The sequence below is a fragment of the Cryptomeria japonica genome, chromosome 1, assembly GCF_030272615.1.
Source record: "Cryptomeria japonica chromosome 1, Sugi_1.0, whole genome shotgun sequence".
Taxonomy (NCBI): domain Eukaryota; kingdom Viridiplantae; phylum Streptophyta; class Pinopsida; order Cupressales; family Cupressaceae; genus Cryptomeria; species Cryptomeria japonica.
Window position 1 is genome coordinate 288,934,955 of NC_081405.1, and position 21,461 is coordinate 288,956,415.

A 21,461-nucleotide genomic window follows, 5' to 3' on the forward strand; every position below is an offset into this window, starting at 1 on the left:
GCACGTAATGCAGAACAATAACGCCATAGATATCAAACAAATATAAGAGAGGTTATTCCATTCATAATATTATATCCGTTGCAAGTTACATTCCGAAGTATATAAAGATACCGAGGGGGTGCGAGCGCCAACCGTCGCACCGCAACTACCACCCCGCAGTTGCCAACTAACCAAGACAATTACAACTTAATTAATTATTTCCGTGTACAATATTGCCGCCAACAAACCCGTCCCCACATACCCAATTGTAACCATCCTGGAAACTTGGTGGAACATACGAAAGATATTATTTGTACTTTTGTGCCACCAATGCACACAATATAGGCTTACACAACCTCGTAACCATTCATTAATTAGCTTGGATAAATGAAAAGGAATTTTAGTTAACATCTACAATAGCATATGGTTTAAAGATCAAGTAAAATTGCACAACACAGACATGGACCAGGGCAACAAACGATAAATTGATTAGGCCAGAGTATAATTGCTCAGAATATACAACTTCTTCCAAACATAAAATAAGGTTTAGCTTACTTCAAGAACTTGCCCAAAGATTAATAGTTAATGTGATAGAAAACATTTCAGGGAAAATGCATTTTGAACTGTCAAAATCATATAAAAAGAGTTATAATTGCAGGATGGCAAATTCTTGAAAAGTTTCAAGATTGAACATCATGGTTCAGAGCCTTTATTTCTGCAAGTCTGACTGTGATGTCCCTTTTCTGAAATAGGATTTAATAATAAATAATAGTTAATTAAATTAAAATATAATATACTATAAATACGAGTTAATTAAGTTTAATGAAAAGTCAAGAGGCATGCTATGAAGAGTTGTGACTCCCTCAAATATCAGATATAAAAGGGAGAAGAGTTCATTTGAAAGAGGAAAAGGAGGAAGAGGGAAAAGAATGGAGCATAGGAATTAAGGTAAATGGAAGAAGAAAGGATGGGAAGTAAATAAGGAAGCCACTCCCTCAAACAGGCAGAAATAATGAACAGTTGACTATTTCAAAAGGTAATAATAATGAAAGGTTGTGTCTTTCAAAAAGTGGTAATTATGAAGGCTGTGACCATTGCAAAGGGCATACATGGTAGAGAGGTGTGACTCTCCCTCACATAGGTGGATATAAAAAGGAGGAGGTCTCATTTGCGGAGGACATCCAAGGGAGATCAATTTGGACAATAACTTATTATTCTCGAAGGGCAGTAATGAATAGTGATGACTCATTTCTTATGAAGAGGTGTGACTTCTCACAATTGAAGATATAAAGAAGAGATCAATTCAATTGAGAAGGGGGAATTCGAGGAATCATCCATAAGATCAAAGAAGACAAGAGAGTCAATGGATCAAGGGAGATAATATCAGAATTAGTAAGGGAGAAAATTAGCAGACTTTGATATTTACAACGGAAAGATTTAGGGCAATCCCAAAAGGGAACATTACACTGACAGTAATAAAGTTAAAGGTAGTTTTGTAATTTGTTGTATGATAACCCCTTATGCAAGCATTCCAGAAGGAAGTAATTTTCCATTTACCTTGTATATTTGTTCAAATGAGATCTGCAACCCTATCCAACTCTAGATTCAAACTTATGACCTCCACTTCAAAGTAGACAAGCCTTCACATTAGGCTAACTCAAATTGTTCATGAATCAGACCCCTTTGAGTGAAGGCATGTGCCCTATATAGAAGAGGTAACATGTTTGAACCTAGAGGAAGGTTAAAGTTGTACATCATAGGCAATAATTAAGGTTAATCAATAGAACTATCACTTTGTGGGCTTCTACAAGTGTGTCTCATACACCAATTTGGTGTCTCACTCGGAAGAAACCTAAAACACTACTTTTACCTTATACCTTGTATCAAAAACCTTACAATACTGTGTGCTTATGGATAAATCTTAAATGACAGTAACAAATCTTACATGACAGTAACAAGAAATGTTATGTTAGAAGCATGAAAACAGGAAGTTCATAAGACTTACAAAAGCAATTTTTAAAGCCAAACATAACATATATTGATAACAAAGAAGGTAAATCATCAGCTTGCGGCTGCACACAGCAAACTCAGAAACAAGGAGACAAACTAAAGAACATAGATCTACAAGAGAGAAAAACAAACTGACGGAAGGAAGAAGTGACCTATATAGGGAGCCACATGAGCTTGAAATACATCTAGAATTCAAGAAGAATAAATTATATTATTACGATGAATTACCACACCTGCAAACTAGCCAAATGACCTGAAGACAAGAAAAAGTTGATATTAGCAACTAAAGGGTTTCAGCTAGGGAAAAATTGGTAGTCAAACGAGTACTCTTTACCACACTTTAATTCAATAGCAATGACCATTAACTTGATCTAGCTAACCAGAACACAAATTAAAACAGAGATTACACCAAAGAGTGTTGCACATAAAAGATCCCTATAATTATCTTGGCAGTATAAACAGAAAAATTAAAAAATAAGTATTATGAAAGAGTACCTCTGAGAAATTCAACTGCTTCATCAAGCACAAGATTTAGTAGTTGATCATAGCCTTTCAGGGTACCTGTCACTGAAATTCAGATTGAAACATCTATCAGCTATGTGCAACCTAACTATGCAGCAAGCTTATTTAAAAGATATTATCTCATTCATGAGACAATCCTGTATCTTCTCCCAGTTTGCATCCATGCCTAATCAAAGTTTCTTACAGCTGTCTAAATGATTAAAAGAGAATTTAAGCCAAGAGATTTCTTGTCGTTTGAAAATTGATGTCTATAAAATATGACGAACATGCAACTACAATGGATTTTTTGTGCAGCTGTGAGTAGGCAACAAAGATATATGATGTTAGCAATCAACAATAACATTCTTTGAGAAAACTCATTTTATGGTCATCAAATCAGAATGAATCAAGAAGACGTAAATTCCTGCATAGCTAATAATGGGGACACAATAGTAAAACCTGTTAGCAATAACTCGTCAATGACAAACAATCAACAACAATCCCAGAAATATTAATGATTTAATACAGAAAAATGAGTAAGAGGACAAAATTTGGAAATTTTGATGAAATTCTTGGAAAACAATTGTTGATTTTTCATATTTTCTTCTTCTTAATTAAAGTGCGACAATAATATCAAAGTCCCAATTAATCAGAGATTTTTTAATTAACCAGAGATTTAGCTCACCAGTAAAAGTAGACATACAGACAAGAGGGGAGGGTAAAGATATGATTTTAGATCCTAGTGTGGCCAAATTAAAAATGATATCATAAATTAGAAGCTGCCACGTTCAAATATCTGGACAACAAAGCACTTGACTCCAATATAAGTTCAGATATCCCTCTAGGATGGGAAGGCAGCCCTGCCCCACGATATATAACATATTCCTTACCCTTAATTTTGGAATATCAATAAATAAGTTTACAAACCCAAAGCTCAACTATGTTTCATGTTAATACTGGAAAACATTATATACTTGAGAACAATCCCAACAAAATAATATTGGAAGTTATGAACAATGAAATATGCAAAATGAAAAAACTGATTGTGTTCCTAGAAGAAAAAGTGCAACATATAAAATGATTACCTGATAATGATGAAAAATTCAATCTATTCAACTTTTCATGTAATATTTTTTTCCTAACCCCTTTGCCACTGTCACAATACCTAAGAATCATGATGTGTCTTCAAATGAGATTTCCTAAAATGAAATATGTTTCATGGAAAAGTCCAATTTAAAATAACAGGCACTACAAGTTCTTCTACCTCAGAAAACTAAGGAAAGGAAGTTAAGTTGTTGCTTTGGATACACAAATGGTTATCGGTTCAGGGTTTGGGATTGCCAGTATGGCAGTTTCTTTCCCCAAGGCTTGGGGTGGCCGGGTATGACCATACTGTTATGAAAGGTGTCTCAACCTTGCTCCTAATGTTTATTAGAAGGTAAAAATGCAATTTTCAAGCTATAAAAGGAAAAAAATCATTTTGTGTGCTATAAAGGTCATTTTAACTTCAAAAGTAATTCCAAGCTATTTAGAATCACTTCCAAGGATGCCCAATATGTAGATCTCTTTGAGCTCTGAAATTTGAAAACAAAAAGGCCCAAACAGCCTCCCAAATCAAAAGTTGTGGTCTCCAAAAGTTCGGCATCCCACAATGGAAATGTAAAAACATCTATGACACATTAAAGGTCAGAAGAGAGTTTCATTTGTAAGCCAACTTATGACACGTCATTTAAGGCATCTTTGAATGGAGATAATGGAGCTAAAACACCCAAGTCAGTGTGTGGATTATGAAGAGCATATGGCAAGTGAAAGGAATATATTTTTTTAGCATATGGACTCACCTTAGGAATTGTATGTTGGGATTTGGGTGCCACATTTTGGGTGGTTTTAGCTCATGGTTTCCTAATTACCATTTGATGGGTTAGTGTATTGTGTCTACTATTTATTGGGTGCTTGATGTCGAGGTTTTGATAGTGAGCTTTGTTAATGTTTTAGCAACACAGAAATCAGAAACAAAATACACAGAATTTATCTTGGGAAAACCTTCCACTTAAGGGTGAAAAACCCAGCCCACTCAAAAATGAACTTTATTATATCTCTGAAAATGAATACAACTGTTGATAGTTTCAGATTACTCTCAATCTCAATAAGATAAGTTTGATTCTCCACAAATCAATCTTGACAATAAAGTCAAATGACACATATCTTATACATTCTATAAACCTTGACAAGTCTGAAAATTCAGAACACAGAAAACATATAATATATCTGATCTGACAAACTACATACACAATATTCTCAACTTGCTACCGACAAACGAGAGAAGCCAGCAATATATATCTATCCATCTGCCGAAGAAGAAGAGCAATGAATATAAAGAATCGGAATTGCAAGTGAAGAGACACCAGGAAGGAAGAAGAAAAGCCACCAACAGTTACATCTTCACCAACAGCCATATGGACGTGAAGAGTCACCGACAGCCACAACTACACCGTCAGCCACATAGACATAAAGAGTCGCCAGCAAAGAAGTGAAGAGACTCCATGGTGGAGAGGAAGAGTCACCGACAGGAAAGTGAAGAGACTCGACGGTTGAGAGGAGTTAGATATTATCTTAGATCTCTATCGCAGCTATAAATCTTCAACACTCACTCTTAGCAAGAGAGAGATCTTCAAAATGTCATCACATGAAAAGTACACAAAGCTGCAACCAAAAGAATGTCAACAAAAAAATCTCATCACGGATTTTCTCAAATTAAAATGTTATCTCAGCATAACAATATTCACCATAGCTACTCCTAGAGGGTGAATCAGAAAAATAGAAAATAGAGTCATGAAGTCACACACATGACTTCCACCATGGCTACTCCCAGAGGGTGGAACAAGGGAGTTCACCTTGAACTTCTCTGTCAAAGAAGAACTCGTTAACCAAGGGATTTCACCTCGAACTTCTCTCACAGAATAGAACTCATTAACAAGGGATTTCACCTCGAACTTCTCTCGCAGAGAAGAACTCATTAACCAAGGGATTTCACCTCGAACTTCTCTCACAGAGAACTCATTAACAAGGGATTTCACCTCGAACTTCTCTCACAAAGAAGAACTCATTAGCAAGGGCTTTCACCTCAAATTTCTCCATCATAGAGAAAAATGCATTAACCAAATTTTCATGATGACGTGGCTCCCTCTGAAGCTGAAATCAATCTTCTGACCCCTTTCTCCAAGGTTACTTCTGACGATATGTCAAACTCCCTTTGAAGCACAGGATCTACCTTCAAGCAGTTAGGCTCTATAGAAGGAACCTGACTCTGATACCATGTTAATGTTTTAGCAACACAGAAATCTGAAACAAAATACACAAAATTTATCCTGGGAAAACCCTCCACTTGAGGGTGAAAAACCCAGCCCACTCAAAAATGAACTTTAATATATATCTGAAAATGAATACAACTATTGATAGTTTCAGAATACTAAAAATCTCAATAAGATAAGTTTGATTCTCCACAAATCAATCTTGACAATGAAGTTTCCCTTGTGAATGTTGATGTTCTCCTTATATCCTTTGATACATTTTTGTGTTCTTGATTGGTAAGTTTCCCTTGTGAATGTTGATGTTCTCCTTATATCCTTTGATACATTTTTGTGCCCTTGATTGGTAAGTTTCCCTTGTGAATGTTGATGTTCTCCTTATATCCTTATAGCTAGGTCGGAGCCTTCTAGGGGCCGACCTAGCACGTTTGATGGGTAAGTGGCCTGTTGGTCTTAGGCATAATGATGATATAATTTAATATGTAATCATGGGCGGCAGCATGTAACTTGTAAAGCAATTAGGTCTGGCCCTAAATGGGTGAACCCCTTGTGCAATAATGTAACTTGTCAATGACAGCAATCTGCCCTTGAAGGATAATTGGTCAGATTATTGTATGAAAGATAAGCTTGCCCTAGTTTTGGTTATGCCCTAGCATGGGAATATTGCAAGTCTACTACTGTGTTTTGATCTAATACAATCTGCGATATTTGTTGCTGGGTTTTTCACCTCCAAGAGGGAGGTTTTCTCAGGGTACTGCTATGTTATGTGTTGCATTTGTTATTTTTTGTTTACTGTTATCAGTCTAATCCTAAAATTAACATACTTGTGCTTTGAATTGGACTTACAATGTATCACTTATAGGAGGGAGTTGTATGTTTGACTATATTCAATATTACATTAGTATTGGCTTGCCATTTCTTGGAGGGGTAAACAAGACTTGTGATTGCACACTAATTGAGCTCGAATCTTGCAATAGATCACTTATAGGAGGGATTTGTATGTTTGCCTATATTCAATATTATATTAGTATTGGCTTGCCTTTTCTTGGAGGGGTAACCAAGACTTATGATTGCACAAAGTCACTTTGCACAATAATGGAACTTTAAATTGGACTTACAATGTATCACTTATAGGAGGGAGTTGCATGTTTGACTATATTCAATATTATATTAGTATTGTCTTGCCTTTTCTTGGAGGAGTAACCAAGACTTGTGATTACACACGGTCACTTTGCACTCTAATTGAGTTTGGATCTTGCAATTTGTGTAATGAGGTAGTTGATAATATCATTTGTTAACGAGGTCCTCGCCTTAAGAATTCAAAAGGGTGTTGTTGTGGCATTTTCACACATCGTCCCATTTCAAATGGGGACCCCCACTTTTTGCTTTGATTAGGTGTCTTAGTTTGCTAAGTGTGATAATAGTTTCTTTAGTCGTTAACCTTTGCTAGTGGGTAAGAGATGTCAGATTGAGGTCACGTTGCAAAATTGCTTGAGGTTGCAAGAAGTTGTCAATAATGTCAATATGTTGCATCAATTGCCAAGGTAGTTAGGAAGTGTGGAAGGTTGCTTTGTTATCATGATTTTGATTCATTGTATCTCCTTTCAGGTTTTTATGCAAGGATAGGAAGCTAGGAAAGATGAACATTCAAGGAGACATCAAGGGATTAGCATGTGCAAGACAAGGAATCAAGTGCAAAAGGACTTGACTAAGGCAAAGACCCTCAAGGGTTAGCATGAAGAAGACTTCACAATGATGCAATGAGTGACTTACAACATCAAGAAAAAGGTCAAGATGCACATTCAAGGCTACATCAAGGAAGATGAGGAACTTCAGCCATTATAATGCAAGATCAAGATCCGGGCTAGGGAAGATGAACATTCAAAGTGACATGAAGATTAAATATTCATCAAAGGATGAACATTCAAAGTGACATGAAGATTAAACATTCATCAAAGTCTACTTTTTAGGACAACAACTGTTCCAAATCCAAGGCAAGGAATTTCAAGATCAAAGAAGGTTAAGGAAGTACTTCATGATTTTAAGGTTGAAATTGTGAATGCATCACAATTAGGAAAATTTCCAAGTTAGAGTAAAGAAGAGTGAATGTGATCAAGGCAGGAGATAGTTCCAGAAGAGTTAATCAAGGCTAGAGAGTCGACTTAAGCAAAGTCATCATCACATCAGGCGCTTGAAATGTTGAGTATCAAGAGGTACACCTTAATCATTCTTCCTTGTGATGAGTTACAAGATGGGAAAGTTGAGGTGGCACCCATTCATCACCAACTCATCTTCACACATCATTTCAAGTCAAGGCATCTAGATTCAATGCACTTGACTCATCCATCAAGGCAGATAACTACAACATGTGGGCACAAAGTTCGATGTACCTACCATCACCATCTATTGGTTGGAATTCAATTGACATGTGTGATATTTACTATAATTTTATCATTGGTCGAGCATTAAAAGTTATGTAATGGTGTAACAAACCCTAATTAGGGTTTTCATCATTTGATCTTGGCCATTGATTGTGAATCAATCTAAGCTACTAATTGTAAAGAGCTATCAATATAAGGCTTTGTTTTCTCATTTGTAAGGGTTGATAGTCAAAGAATAGTTCAAGAGCAGCAGTTAGAAGTAGAGTAGAGTAGGAGAAGGTAGAAATTGTTGCCAAGTTTGTAAATAAACATCCTTTTCATAAACGATATGGTGGAATGTGTTGTTTTTTCTGCATAATTGCATGGTTTCTTGTTATACCCTCATATTAGATGGTGTTAATTAGATGAATGGAAGCTATTATGGATGATTGATGGTGAAATTCTTATGTTCAAACTACTAGTATTTCATTGATTGTGAAGTATCTTGCGTAATCAACTGAACTCTCTTCATGAGCTTAACTTCGATTGCTACTCGCTCATTGATATATGCATTGCATTGATGGTGTCTATGTCATTGGTAATAATTTGAAAATCATTTTGCTCTCCTTAAAAGATCGCACTAAACTTTGTGAAGTTATTGCTTTGCAAGGCGAAGCAAAGTCGAGTTGAATATCACTAAGTCATTCATAGTCTCTTACATTCTAGGATTAGACTAGCTTTCTATTCCCTCATCCTTTTTTTATCTTTTTTTAAGTCATGTTAAATTCCACTTTCTAGCAGCATTCAAGCATTCAAGTATCAACGTAAGTCCCCTTTGTGATTCCAGCAACATCAATTAATACGCATTGAGTCTATTCATGTATAAAGTCAAGACCTGACTATCAAAACCTTGGAGTCACCTCATATGATCACACAGTTTAGCATTTGAGTGGATTTTGTTCAAGAGAGGATATAATAATTAATATTTTATTCGCATGGTGTCATAAAAAACACATCAACAGATATTCTATGTTAGTCTTTCATCTTTTGGAAGTGTCTTCAAGTTCTGCTCAGAGGGTTTGATCTTATGATTAGTGGGCTCTAACAAGGTCTTAACCCATCCCTCGCTCAAACTCCATAAGCTACAAAGACATCCTTTAAAATCAAGCTGGCATGTAGGCTAAATGCATGATCAGACTACCTCTAGAATCAAACAAGGGTATAAATTGAGAGCTAGTTGCTTGTGAAACCCAATACTTATGCCTCCCAAAACCTCTAAACCTTCTTAAGTGCTCATAAATCTCCTAAACCACCTCTGAACGCTTGCAAACCCTTAAACATTCCCAAAGAGACCTATTCGTGCAAAAATACTTGAAATTCCTAAAGAAAGGAAATTAGCAAGTTAAGTTTGAATTTGAACCTATAGATTTGGAGCTCTTAATATCCACCGTTGGATATGACTTCAGTAACCAGCAATTTATGTTATATTTGTTCATTAATTTTGGTTCAATAATTGACAGTTCGGGATTGAAGGAGAAACTGTAGTATCCCTTGCCAAATCTGATTGATAATTTCTGATTTAAATGCTCAAGGAATATTGTCAAACACTTGTCATGAATCTTTTGTATTTGCTGATTGTGGTTTATTTTTGATATTCTGATTCACGAGATGATAATATGCATTCATTGAACTCAAAAGGTCATATATCAAAGTCTGAAACTAAATGAGAATGCAATGTAACACCTACCACTAACCTTTCAATGACAATGTGTGACTGAAATCACATGAAATATGCATCTACAACTGTTAGACATTTCTACGAACATTTGGCATGCATTCTAAGAGACCAAAATGCACTTACAGCAGATTGTTATTAACACAAACACTTGTCATACATACATGTAATTCCCACGTGCCAATGAGTGGTACTAACAGCAATAAATGTAGCCTCCAACAATCTGAAAATCGCTCTTCAAACCCCTTTGAATTTCTGTAGATTAACCCTTCTAAAATGCATTAGTACTATAGCGATTTACTATTCATGGGTACTGTAGTGTCACTATTCACAGGTACTGTAGCAGCTGATAAAAGCCTGCAATCTGCTCTTTAATGGCTGCCAAGTAAAAGCCGCAAGTCTCTAATTGATCAATCTTTAAACCCCTTCAAACTCTTGATAAAATTCTCCAACTTTAAGCACAAATAGAACTCCTGGATGAAGCTCTCCCGAATACCACAATTCAGTGGATATTTCACCATTTCACAGTAGCTGCAACATTGAAGAGTATCACGTTCTCCAATGGCCTGGAAATTCGAAACCCTTGGCTTCTTCCTCTCCAAAATTCTTCAAGTATCAAAATACATAATTCACAATAAGGTTCGAGTTCTTCAAGACAATATATATATATATATATATATATATATATATATATATATATATATATATATATATATATATATATGTGATAATAAAATTAGATGCACTTTATCATTTAATAATTACCTTGATTTGAGAGTCTTAAGTAATTAATTCCAATGGCCCCGACTTATTATACCTCGACCCTCACTTAAGTTACAATATTAAGTTTATATTATAACTTAATAATATAAGCTCAGAACCATTAATGTTTATTTAAACTAAATAAACATTAATATCTCCACTATTACTAATCCTTTTTGAACGTCGTCTGAACTAGGAGCTGACATGATGAAGCTGCATACGACCATACCCCTTTACTAAAAATAACAGGGGTCCATCTCTAACATCTCTGACTTACTATAAATAGTAAGCAATGCATACCGAGTCCAAATGAAGCCAAACGAAAGCCAAACCTATAAAACTCTGACCACTGGAGAAGTTGCATCCCTCAAAGGACCCTCTATTCAATCTTATTAGCCTACGAGGGTTAGTAATAGGCTAATCCCATTGAATATCTGATGTCAACAAAAAGGGGACATCACAGAAACCCTCCTTTGGCTGTAACCTATGCTGCCAGCTAGTAAGGCATTTCAGAGAGCTGTAGATCAACTTTTTTAGGTGCCGATTTCATTATGCACTTGTTGTGACCACATCACACATCGCCCCATCGAAATGGGGACCCCTCTTTTTTTTTTTGGTTTTCTTTTTGTTTGTCTCTTGTCTCTCTCTGCTTTTATGGTGAATTGAGTGGGCTTACGGGATTGCATTTCAGATCAGGTAATCAAGAGTCCAGCTTGGAAGATCATTAAGGTAGCTCCTTCTAAACTGAGTCAATTTGCTTTGTGTCTGAGTCAATTTGCTTTGTGATCTTAGCTCCTTGTCTCACCTATGAGTCTACCCTAGTTTTCAGGTTCCATCTTCAAGGCTTTACAAGCAAAATGGAAGTTCTAAGATGAAGAAGCTTATGATCTTTTAACTTTTAAACTTTCAAGCATGAACTTCACAAATCAAACCTCTAGAATCTGTCTCTTCACACAGAGAATCCAAGGATAAAGGCAACCATTTATTTCATGATCTAAACACTCAAGATTGAAATTCATGATTTCATGTAATGGGCAGATTCCTAAATTCGTAAGTTAAAAGTGTAGATCGAAATTCACGAACTTCACCTTGGAGAGGAAGTGAGCGAACTTTCAACTTGGAGAGGAAGTGAGCGAATTTCATGATTCACAATTAATGAGCGAAGTTTCTTGATGTTGATGAACGAAATTGAAAATCCTAATAGCTGCAAGCTTCAAGCGAATTTCAAAGAGGAGTGAAATTATTAAGAGATAAGCAAACTGCAACTTCATGAATTAAAGAAGTGAGGCAAAGCCTGACTTCAAGCATTTTGAAAAAGAAGCGAAATCAACAACTTCACCTATGAGCACATTTGGAGAACTTCATGTTCAAGTGGAAGTGAGCGAACTTCATGTTCAAGTGGAAGTGAGCGAACTTCATGTTCAAGTGAAAGTGAGCGAACTTCGGCTTCAAGTGGAAGTGAGCAAACTTCGGGTTCAAGGGGAGATGCGTGAAGTGCATGATTTAATAAATGGAAGCGATCTTGAGTCTAAAAGTATATCAACTTCGTGCAATGAAGGAGAAAAGCGAAGTGCAAGGTTCATGTGTTGAATGAGGTAAGCGAAGATTTAACTTCATGTTTGAGAGGAGGTGAGCGAACTTCAACTAGAGCAAGAAGTGAGCAAAATTACTACTTCATGTATGAAGAGAGGTGAGCGAAGTTCATATTTCATGTATGAAGAGAGGCGAGCGAAGTTCATACTTAGTGTTTGGGGAGAATGAAGGGAAGTTTGTGTTTTACAAAGCAATTGTGACATGATTTAAGCGCCCAAGGCTAATTTGAATTTGAAATTGAAGAAAGTCAGCTAAGGGTAAAATTTATTATAACTACATAGCAAAGTCGGCCTTAGCGTAGAGACACACCTATTCCCTAGAATCACTTATATAAGGGGAGTTGAAACAACCATTTTAAACATCAAATTAAACAGATTACTTCTTCTTCCTTAAGCGAATTTTGCCAGCAGCTAGCGAATTGCTTCAGCAGATAGCGAAACTCATTTTTAATCAGCGAACTTCATCAACAACAAGGCAAATTTATCAGCGAACTACATCTCCATCAAGGCAAATTCATTAGCAAGTGTGTTCTCTGAAGAGCAAGTCTGTTTAACTCTTGCAGATTTTATCAGCATTTAGTTTCTTGGAAGAGTGAAGTTGGTGAATTTGAGGTGAAATATAAGATTTTGTTTGATAGAGAAGCCATTTCAGATCTGATTATAGTCAAATTTTGGTTGAAGTTTATTGAATCAGGTCTTTTAAATCAACGTTTTCAGTCAATAAAATTATATTTATCAAGAGAAGGTTGATTTGAAATCTGAGTTTTACCTGCATTTCACCATTAATCTAACTTACACGTCTCTTATAGGTAAAAGATGGTAGCTCCTAAGCAAAACAAGTCTCTCTCCCGTCAAGCACTCATCAAGGAGGACATGAAGACAAGTGCGTTCGAGAGTAGGATCACATCAAAGTGGAGCAAAATTGAAGATACTCATCTCGGCAAGTTTGACACTACAAAGTTTCGCCACCCATCATTCATCAACGAACCTATAGCAACACCCAAGAAGACGATTGAAAGTGGATTAATCAACGCAGCTAATTTTCCTCCTACGGTGCAATGCTACGAACTCATCATGGAATGTGCTCAACACTATGATTCAGAGTCAAGGAGAATCGTCACTAAGGATGGGAGAGTGCTCGCATATGTCTGATTTTCTCTGCTCTGCATTAGCAGCAGAAATTGCAGGTGTTTGGAGGACGTAAACCCTCAGATCTGCATTGGTAGTGGAGGTGTACCCACTAATTTGCCCACGTGGGACAAGGATGTGCCTTGTCTAGACCCATTGGGGGTCAATTTAGCAACAAAACCAGCCCAGCAATCACCATTAGGTATGATACATCAGTTCTGAGCAGTTTGTCTTGAAATTGCAGCAAGTGTGGGTTTCATAATTGCAGCCGTACCATTCCAGGCAGTGTCGTACCATTCTAGAAGGTTGTGCATCAATTTAAAATTAAATGGAGGTTTCTAACTCCATTTCTTGTGCTTGATCTCATTGTTGGGATTAAAAAGGGGAGTGTGGAAGAAATCACAGTCAACTGATTAGATTTGTGATCAGGGTGAGCAAAACAGTGGGAAAAGAAGGTCAAAATTGTATAATTTTGCCTAGCAAAGGTTGGATTTCCAGCTAGTATTTGGGTTCTTGCCCAATTTGTTATTGGTAATTCATCTTAAGGTAGAATAAGCAGATTGGATCCACTGATCTGCTCCTACACCATCCTTCTCAGCTTGTATCCATTTTCTGGATAGCAAACCAGCCTCAAACCCTAGCACTGGATCCTTGGTATGTTTTTTGCTTGTACATGTGAATGTTATTTCACTTCTAGATAATTGTAATCTGCTGTCATATAAAAATCAGAAGCTGATCTCTTGATTACAGTTCATTTTTATGTTGTTTCTTGTCATATGTTGCAAACCCCATCACCAAAAAACAACACAAAAGAAACAAACTCTTCTGTGTCTTCTGTCTAGTCTCTAAGAACACCAAAAAGGCCCCAAAATATAGTTTATTAAATTAAAATTTAAATAGGGCAGCAAAAGACCTATTTAGGGATCTTTCAGTGGTATCAGAGCTAATGATCCTGCCAGCCTGGGGCTCATCAGAGTAATTCTATGCAGCGGGGCAGATTTGGCACCTACAAATATTACACACGCAAGAGACCTAGAGTGGATTTAAATTTTGTCACAGAACCACCCTTTGAAACTAATATGGATGATATACCTGAAGGACAGAGGAGCCCACCCAAACAGGAGAGATAGATTCCACTCAATCCTGATGAGATTATGAGGAGCTTGGCTGAAGCACAGCCAAGAATTGTTGAGGCAATCAACAGGTTACAGGGCACACTTGACAAAATGGATTTGGGAAATAATAGGGGAAGCCACAGAAGCCGTAGCAGGACAATATCAACTGCAGGAAGTAGGGGCAGCAGTAGAATTTCATCTTCCCTGATTAATGCATCCATCTCACCATGGAGGGACAGGACCCATACTAGGACAGCGGATAGGCCCATGCTCCCACGGTTCACCCCTAGAGATGTACCACTGTTGGCTGAGCCTCATAATGGAATCACCTTCCAAGACACTGTCATGGCAGCCAGTGATGAGTGGGCACTTTTACCGCAGCATGTTAGGGATGCCTTTCCCTTACATCAGTACTGTATGCAGCGTAGGGATGCTAACCGAGGTCAGAATGACAGGTGGCCCAGACAACAGTGGAATAATGATCTAAAGAGAGCTACTGGTAAGCTCTCTATGTCCACAATTGATGGTGTTGGTTCTACCAGTGCACGAGCTTGGGTCCACAAATTGGACATCTATTTATCCCTGAAGCCCATGACTGAGGATGAGGCTATACAGTTTGTTGTTTTACACCTGGAGGGAGTTGCCTATGACTGGTGGCACCATGGTTTGGTTACACAAAACCATACCCTTATTCACTCTTATACTAAGTTCACCGAGAGGTTGATTGCCAGGTTTGACAGGAAGGATATAGAGTTGTATTACAAGGACTTAGCTCTACTTAGGCAGTCAGGACATGTGGAAACTTATATTAATGAGTTTCAGCGGATAGCAGTGATGGTTCCTAAGATGCCTGATAGGAGAGTGGTTATGTTGTTTATTGAGGGTCTACATGAGAGACTCAGGGGATTGGTTAAGGCTTTAAGGCCTGGGACATTACAAGAGGCCATTCAGCCTACCTTATACCTTGACACTACTCCCCCATCCACTTTCCAGCAAAACAAAACCTTCACCAGGAACTCCAAACCTTTCCAAAAGACTTCTCAGTTTCAGCAAGGCAATACTTCTGCCCCAAAATTTGATTTGGAGTCTAGGAATGAGTTAAGAAGGAAGAAACTATGTTTTACTTGCAAGGAGCCTTGGGAACCTGGTCACCGATGCAGTGGAAAGGGAAAGGTCCATCTTATTAAGGTCCATTCAGATGGTGATGAGGACCATGTTGCTGATTCGGATCCAGATAATGAGTATGATGATCAGAAGACACCTCAAATCGAGTTAGATGTTCATGAGGGCACTGATATGGCTGATGTTGCTATGGCTACACTTTCAGGGTACCCTAAGTTTGATGCTTTCAGACTTAAGGGTACTATTCAAGGGCAGCGTGTTGTGTGTCTAGTTGATACTGGTGCTACACAAAACTTCATCAGTGAGGAGTTGATTGACAAGTATGGTATTACCCCAGAGGAGTTTTCTGGTTTTTGAGTGAAGGTAGTGGATGGAGCTATCTTAGGTTGCACTAAGAGAGTGCCACAGTTGCGGATAGAGATGAAGGACTACACCCTGATTGATGACTTCCATGTCTTACGGTTGGAGGACTATGATGTAGTTCTGGGTACACAGTGGCTACAGGGTATTGGAAGGTACATTATTGATCATCGTAAGATGCAGCTTGAGTTCATGAAGGGTGGTAAGAAGACCATTCTAAGGGCATGTTCGGATGGAGGTCCTAAGGTGGTTTCTTCTCACAGAATGGAAACTATTTTCAGACACCAGGATATTATTTGGGCTACTCAATGCTTTGTATCATCTAGGAAGTCACCAGTGAAGGATGAGAGGACTTTTCACATTGATATTCAGACTATCTTAGATGAGCATGGAGTGGTGTTTGGAGACATTCCATCCGGTGTACCCCCTGATAGAGGTTTTGAGCATGTCATCGAGCTTGAGGATGCCAAACCAGTTATGACCACACCTTATAGGCATCCCAAGGCTTATAAGGATGAGATTGAGAAGACCATCAGGGAACTTTGGGATATGGGGTTTATTAGACCCAGTTCTAGTCCATTTGCTTCTTCAGTCGTTCTTGTGAAGAAGAAAGATGGCACTCTGAGAATGTGCATTGACTATCGTGCATTGAACAAGAAGACCATTAAAAACAGATACCCCATTCCCCGTATTACAGAGTTGTTAGATGAGTTACATGGGGTAGTGTACTTCTCGAAGATAGATCTTCGTTCAAGGTACCATCAGATTAAGGTGAGAGAGTCAGACATTCAGAAGACTGCTTTCAGATGCCACTATGGTCATTACGAGTTCTTGGTGATGCCATTTGGCCTCACTAATGCTCCTGCCACTTTTCAGTCTTGTATGAACCATCTATTCAACAGGCAACTACGTAAGTTTGTTTTGGTGTTCTTTGATGACATCTTGATTTACAGCAAATCTTGGGAAGAACACTTGTTACATCTTGAGGAGGTCTTGAGTATCATGGAATCACAGTCATTGTATGCCAAATTGTCAAAGTGTGATTTTGGGTTATCTGAAATCTTATATCTAGGTCATGTGATTGGTGTAGATGGGGTTAAGGTGCATCAAGAGAAAATACAGGCCATTGTTGATTGGCCACCAACCAAGAACATATTTGAGTTACGTGGTTTCCTTGGTCTGTGTGCATACTATAGGAGATTTCTCAAAGGTTATTCACAGCTTGCAGCACCATTGACAGATCTTACAAGGAAAGGGGCTTTTGGTTGGTCTTCGGAAGCACGGGTGGTATTTGACAGGCTTAAGCAGGTGATGAGCTCTTGTCCCGTTTTAGCATTACCTGATTTCACTCAACCCTTTGTAGTGGAATGTGATGCTTCAGGTGAAGGTGTGGGAGCTATATTGATGCAGAATCATCACCCCATTGTTTATGAGAGTAGGAAATTGAAACTCAATGAGAAACTTTATTCTACTTATGACAAGAAAATGCTTGCAATTATGCATGCATTGACTAAATTCAGACAATATCTAGTTGGCTACAAATTTGTGGTGAAAACTGATCACAAAAGTCTGAAATATTTCTTGGAGCAAAAGGATCTCAGTGAAAGGCAGCAAAAATGGGTTTCTAAGATCCAAGCACATGATTTTGACATAGCATATATCAAAGGGAAGAATAATGTTGCTGCTGATGCATTATCTAGGAGACCTTCATATGCTGTCCTATGTTCCTTATGTGAAGTCTCAGCTAATTGGAAATCTCAGCTATTGGTAGAGTATTCAAAGAATCAGTTTGCATGTGAGGTCATGGATGGGATTATTCAGGATGAGAGATATTCGGTTGTTGATGATATCATTTACTATAAAGGAAGGATTTATTTAGTACCTGAATCCACACTTAAAAATCGGATTATGCATGCATTTCATGATTCTCCAACAACAGGACATCAGGGATATGGAAAAACTTACAGACAAATCAGGGAGAGATTCTCATGGAAGGGTCTTAAGAGTAATATTCTACAGCATGTGCATGAGCGTCTTACTTGCCAACAAAATAAAATTGAAAACACATACCCTGCTGGTCTACTACAACCACTTCCCATCCCGGATCAAAAGTGGACTAGAATATCTATGGATTTCATTACTGGACTTCCCAAGGTCCAAGGGAAAGATTGCATTTATGTTGTGGTGGATAGATTGACTAAATATGCCCATTTCTTCCCATAGCATCAGATTACACAGCATCACAGGTTGCTGATTTGTTTTTCAGAGAGATCTTCCGATTACATGGTCTTCCAAAGACCATTGTGAGTGACCGTGATAGTAGGTTCATGGGTGCCTTTTGGCAAGAGTTGTTCAAACTCGTTGGTACGGAATTGACTCCCAGTACTAGTTACCACCCTCAGACGGATGGCCAGACAGAGATTGTCAACAAATGGATAGAGGGGTATCTACGTAACTATGTTTCCGGACAGCAGCGTGCATGGGTTCGTTGTTTGTATTTGGGAGAGTTATGCTATAATACTACATACCACATGTCCATTGAGATGACTCCATTTCATGCACTATATAGTTATGAAGCCATGACGTTCACTGACTTAGCTTTGGCTGATAATAGAGTGCCTTTGGCTCGGGATTGGCTACAGGAGAATCAGGATATATTAAAATCTCTCAAGAACAATATTCAGCAAGCTCAGAATCAACAGAAGATGTATGCTGATAGGCATCGGGTTGAGAGATCTTTTGAGATTGGGGATATGGTCTTTTTACGTCTTCAACCTTATAGGCAAAGCTCGGTTAAGGTTAAGGGAGTTGAGAAGCTGAAGCCCAAGTTTTATGGGCCTTATAGAGTGCTGAGGAGAATGGGTGAGGTAGCATATGAGATAAAGCTTCCTCCTGAGAGTAAGATTCACAATTTCTTTCATGTATCATGCCTCAAAAAGGCAATTGGTCAAGGTATTGTAGCATCTCCAGTACTGCCACCGTTGGATGATGAAGGCAAACTGGTTATGATTCTTGTTGAGATTCTGGAACAGCGAGAGAGGCATTTGAGGAACAGGGTGATCAAGGAATATTTGGTTAGTTGGAAAGATTTACCCATTGAGGATGCTACGTGGGAAGGAGAAGAGATTCTTAAGCATCCAGACCTGTCTTTGCTTGTGGGCAAGCAAATCCGGGAAGGGGAGACTGTCATGTCCCCATCTTTTTGATGCAATTCCCACATTGCATTTGATGAATAAAGACACTTAAAAATTTCAAGTGTCAAAAGTTAACAAGGAAAAAGTAACTTTTATAAAGTTACTTTATAAGCCTAAGTTTCTTTTTTTAATAAAGGCTTATGTTTGAATAAAGTGCTATGCGTACCTTTTAATAAACCACCCCTTTGCTCAAATCACTTAAATGACATGGCATGGCGGGACCCTTGTCATTCTTCAAAAGCCTTTAAGCCTTTAAGCTACGTGGACCCAAAAAATGCCAAGGAAGATGCTTTTCTAGTTGGATATTCCATTTAGGGTTATGCCACTCTTTGGAAAAGGTTATTAGACATTTTGGAGGAGGGAATTGTTATTATGTTATTATTTTATTTCTGATTTTCTCTGCTCTGCATTAGCAGCAGAAATTGCAGATGTTTGGAGGACGTAAACCCTCAGATCTGCATTGGTAGTGGAGGTGTACCCACTAATTTGCCCACGCCCACATGGGACAAGGATGTGCCTTATTTAGACCCATTGGGGGTCAATTTAGCAACAAAACCAGCCCAGCAATCACCATTAGGTATGATACATCAGTTCTAAGCAGTTTGTCTTGAAATTGCAGCAAGTGTGGGTTTCATTATTGCAGTCGTACCATTCCAGGAAGTGTCGTACCATTCTAGAAGGTTGTGCATCAATTTAAAATTAAATGGAGGTTTCTAACTCCATTTCTAGTGCTTGATCTCATTGTTGGGATTAGAAAGGGGAGTGTGGAAGAAATCACAGTCAACTGATTAGATTTGTGATCAGGGTGAGCAAAACAGTGGGAAAAGAAGGTCAAAATTGTAAAATTTTGCCTAGCAAAAGTTGGATTTCCAGCTGGTAATTGGGTTCTTGCCCAATTTGTTATTGGTAATTCATCTTATGGCAGAATAAGCAGATTGGATCCACTGATCTGCTCCTACACCATCCTTCTCAGCTTGTATTCATTTTCTGGATAGCAAACCAGCCTCAAACCCTAGCACTGGATCCTTGGTATGTTTTCTACTTGTACATGTGAATGTTATTTCACTTCTAGATGATTGTAATCTGCTGTCATATAAAAATCAGAAGCTGATCTCTTGATTATAGTTCATTTTTATGTTGTTTCTTGTCATATGTTGCAAACCCCATCACCAAAAAACAACACAAAAGAAACAAACTCTTCTGCATCTTCTGTCTAGTCTCTAAGAACACCAAAAAGGCCCCAAAATATAGTTTATTAAATTAAAATTTAAATAGGGCAGCACAAGTCCTATTTAGGGATCTTTCAGCATATCTCTCGGAAACGGCTATTAGCAAGACATTTCATCTACCTGAGTCCAAGGAAATGACTTACATAACTTTGGAAGGAGCTAAATTGGCCTATAAAGATGACCCGAAGGATTGTGCAAAGATCATTGATAAATTTTGGTTCAAGAAAAGTAGAGGGAGAAGCAAATGGTCGGATAGATTGCACAAGGTAGACTTCCATGATGAATACAGGGACTTCATCACCTTACTCCATTGAGTAATTGGAGCACCTGAGGCTTTCTACTTTGAAGAATGGATGTTTTATTACATTGAGACTGTCACTCATGACAAGAAGGTGATCAATTGGGCAAGAGTTATCAGTAATAGTATTGGTAAACAGCTAAGGAGATTAATGTGTACCAGAAAACTCTATATGAGTTCCTACATCATATATTCTATTGCGAGAAACTTTCAATATTCAGGACTCATGTATACAGGGGTAGTAGGAAGAAGACCTAGAGAAATCAAGGTGTACGATTGCTATCCACAGCTCAAACATCCACCGAAACAACACTACAAGAGGGTAAATGATGCATTCACTATGCATGTCACAAGGTTGTTTCGAGGTGGATCACAACAGAGACTTTCTCCAGAGGCTCAAGCTTTGGTAGAGCAATATGGTGCATAGTTCATCCAATTCCCAAAGTTCACCTAAATCAGAGTTTAGGGGTCTCCTATTCCTCCCTACATGTTGCCACGATACCCAACAAATAGAGTGGTGTTACTCGAAGTAGCAAGACAATTATTGGCATATATCAAAACATATAGACACAAACATGGAGCTTGTTTTCCTTTCCCCATCATGCTTGGAGACTCTCTTGAGTCATGCCCATCCATTTATGCAACTAAAGATGCCGAGCACGAGTTAGCACTTCATTCACTCAAGTTGTTCACAATAAGAGAGCATTTTGATCCATATGGCAAAGTGAAAGAACTTTTGGGAAGAAATAATAAACATCAATGGCATCT

At 38.0% G+C, this 21,461-nt stretch overlaps 1 protein-coding gene across 2 annotated transcripts in view; it reads right to left on the bottom strand.

The window, feature by feature from the left end:
- Nucleotides 1-21,461, bottom strand: part of LOC131048836 (sm-like protein LSM7) — a 115,662-nt gene that overhangs the window by 18,825 nt on the left and 75,376 nt on the right. For both annotated transcript variants that reach the window (XM_057982911.2, XM_057982910.2), the window contains one exon: nucleotides 2,485-2,556. In XM_057982911.2, the coding sequence (XP_057838894.1) occupies nucleotides 2,485-2,556 (72 nt within the window). The remainder of the gene's footprint in view (nucleotides 1-2,484; nucleotides 2,557-21,461) is intronic.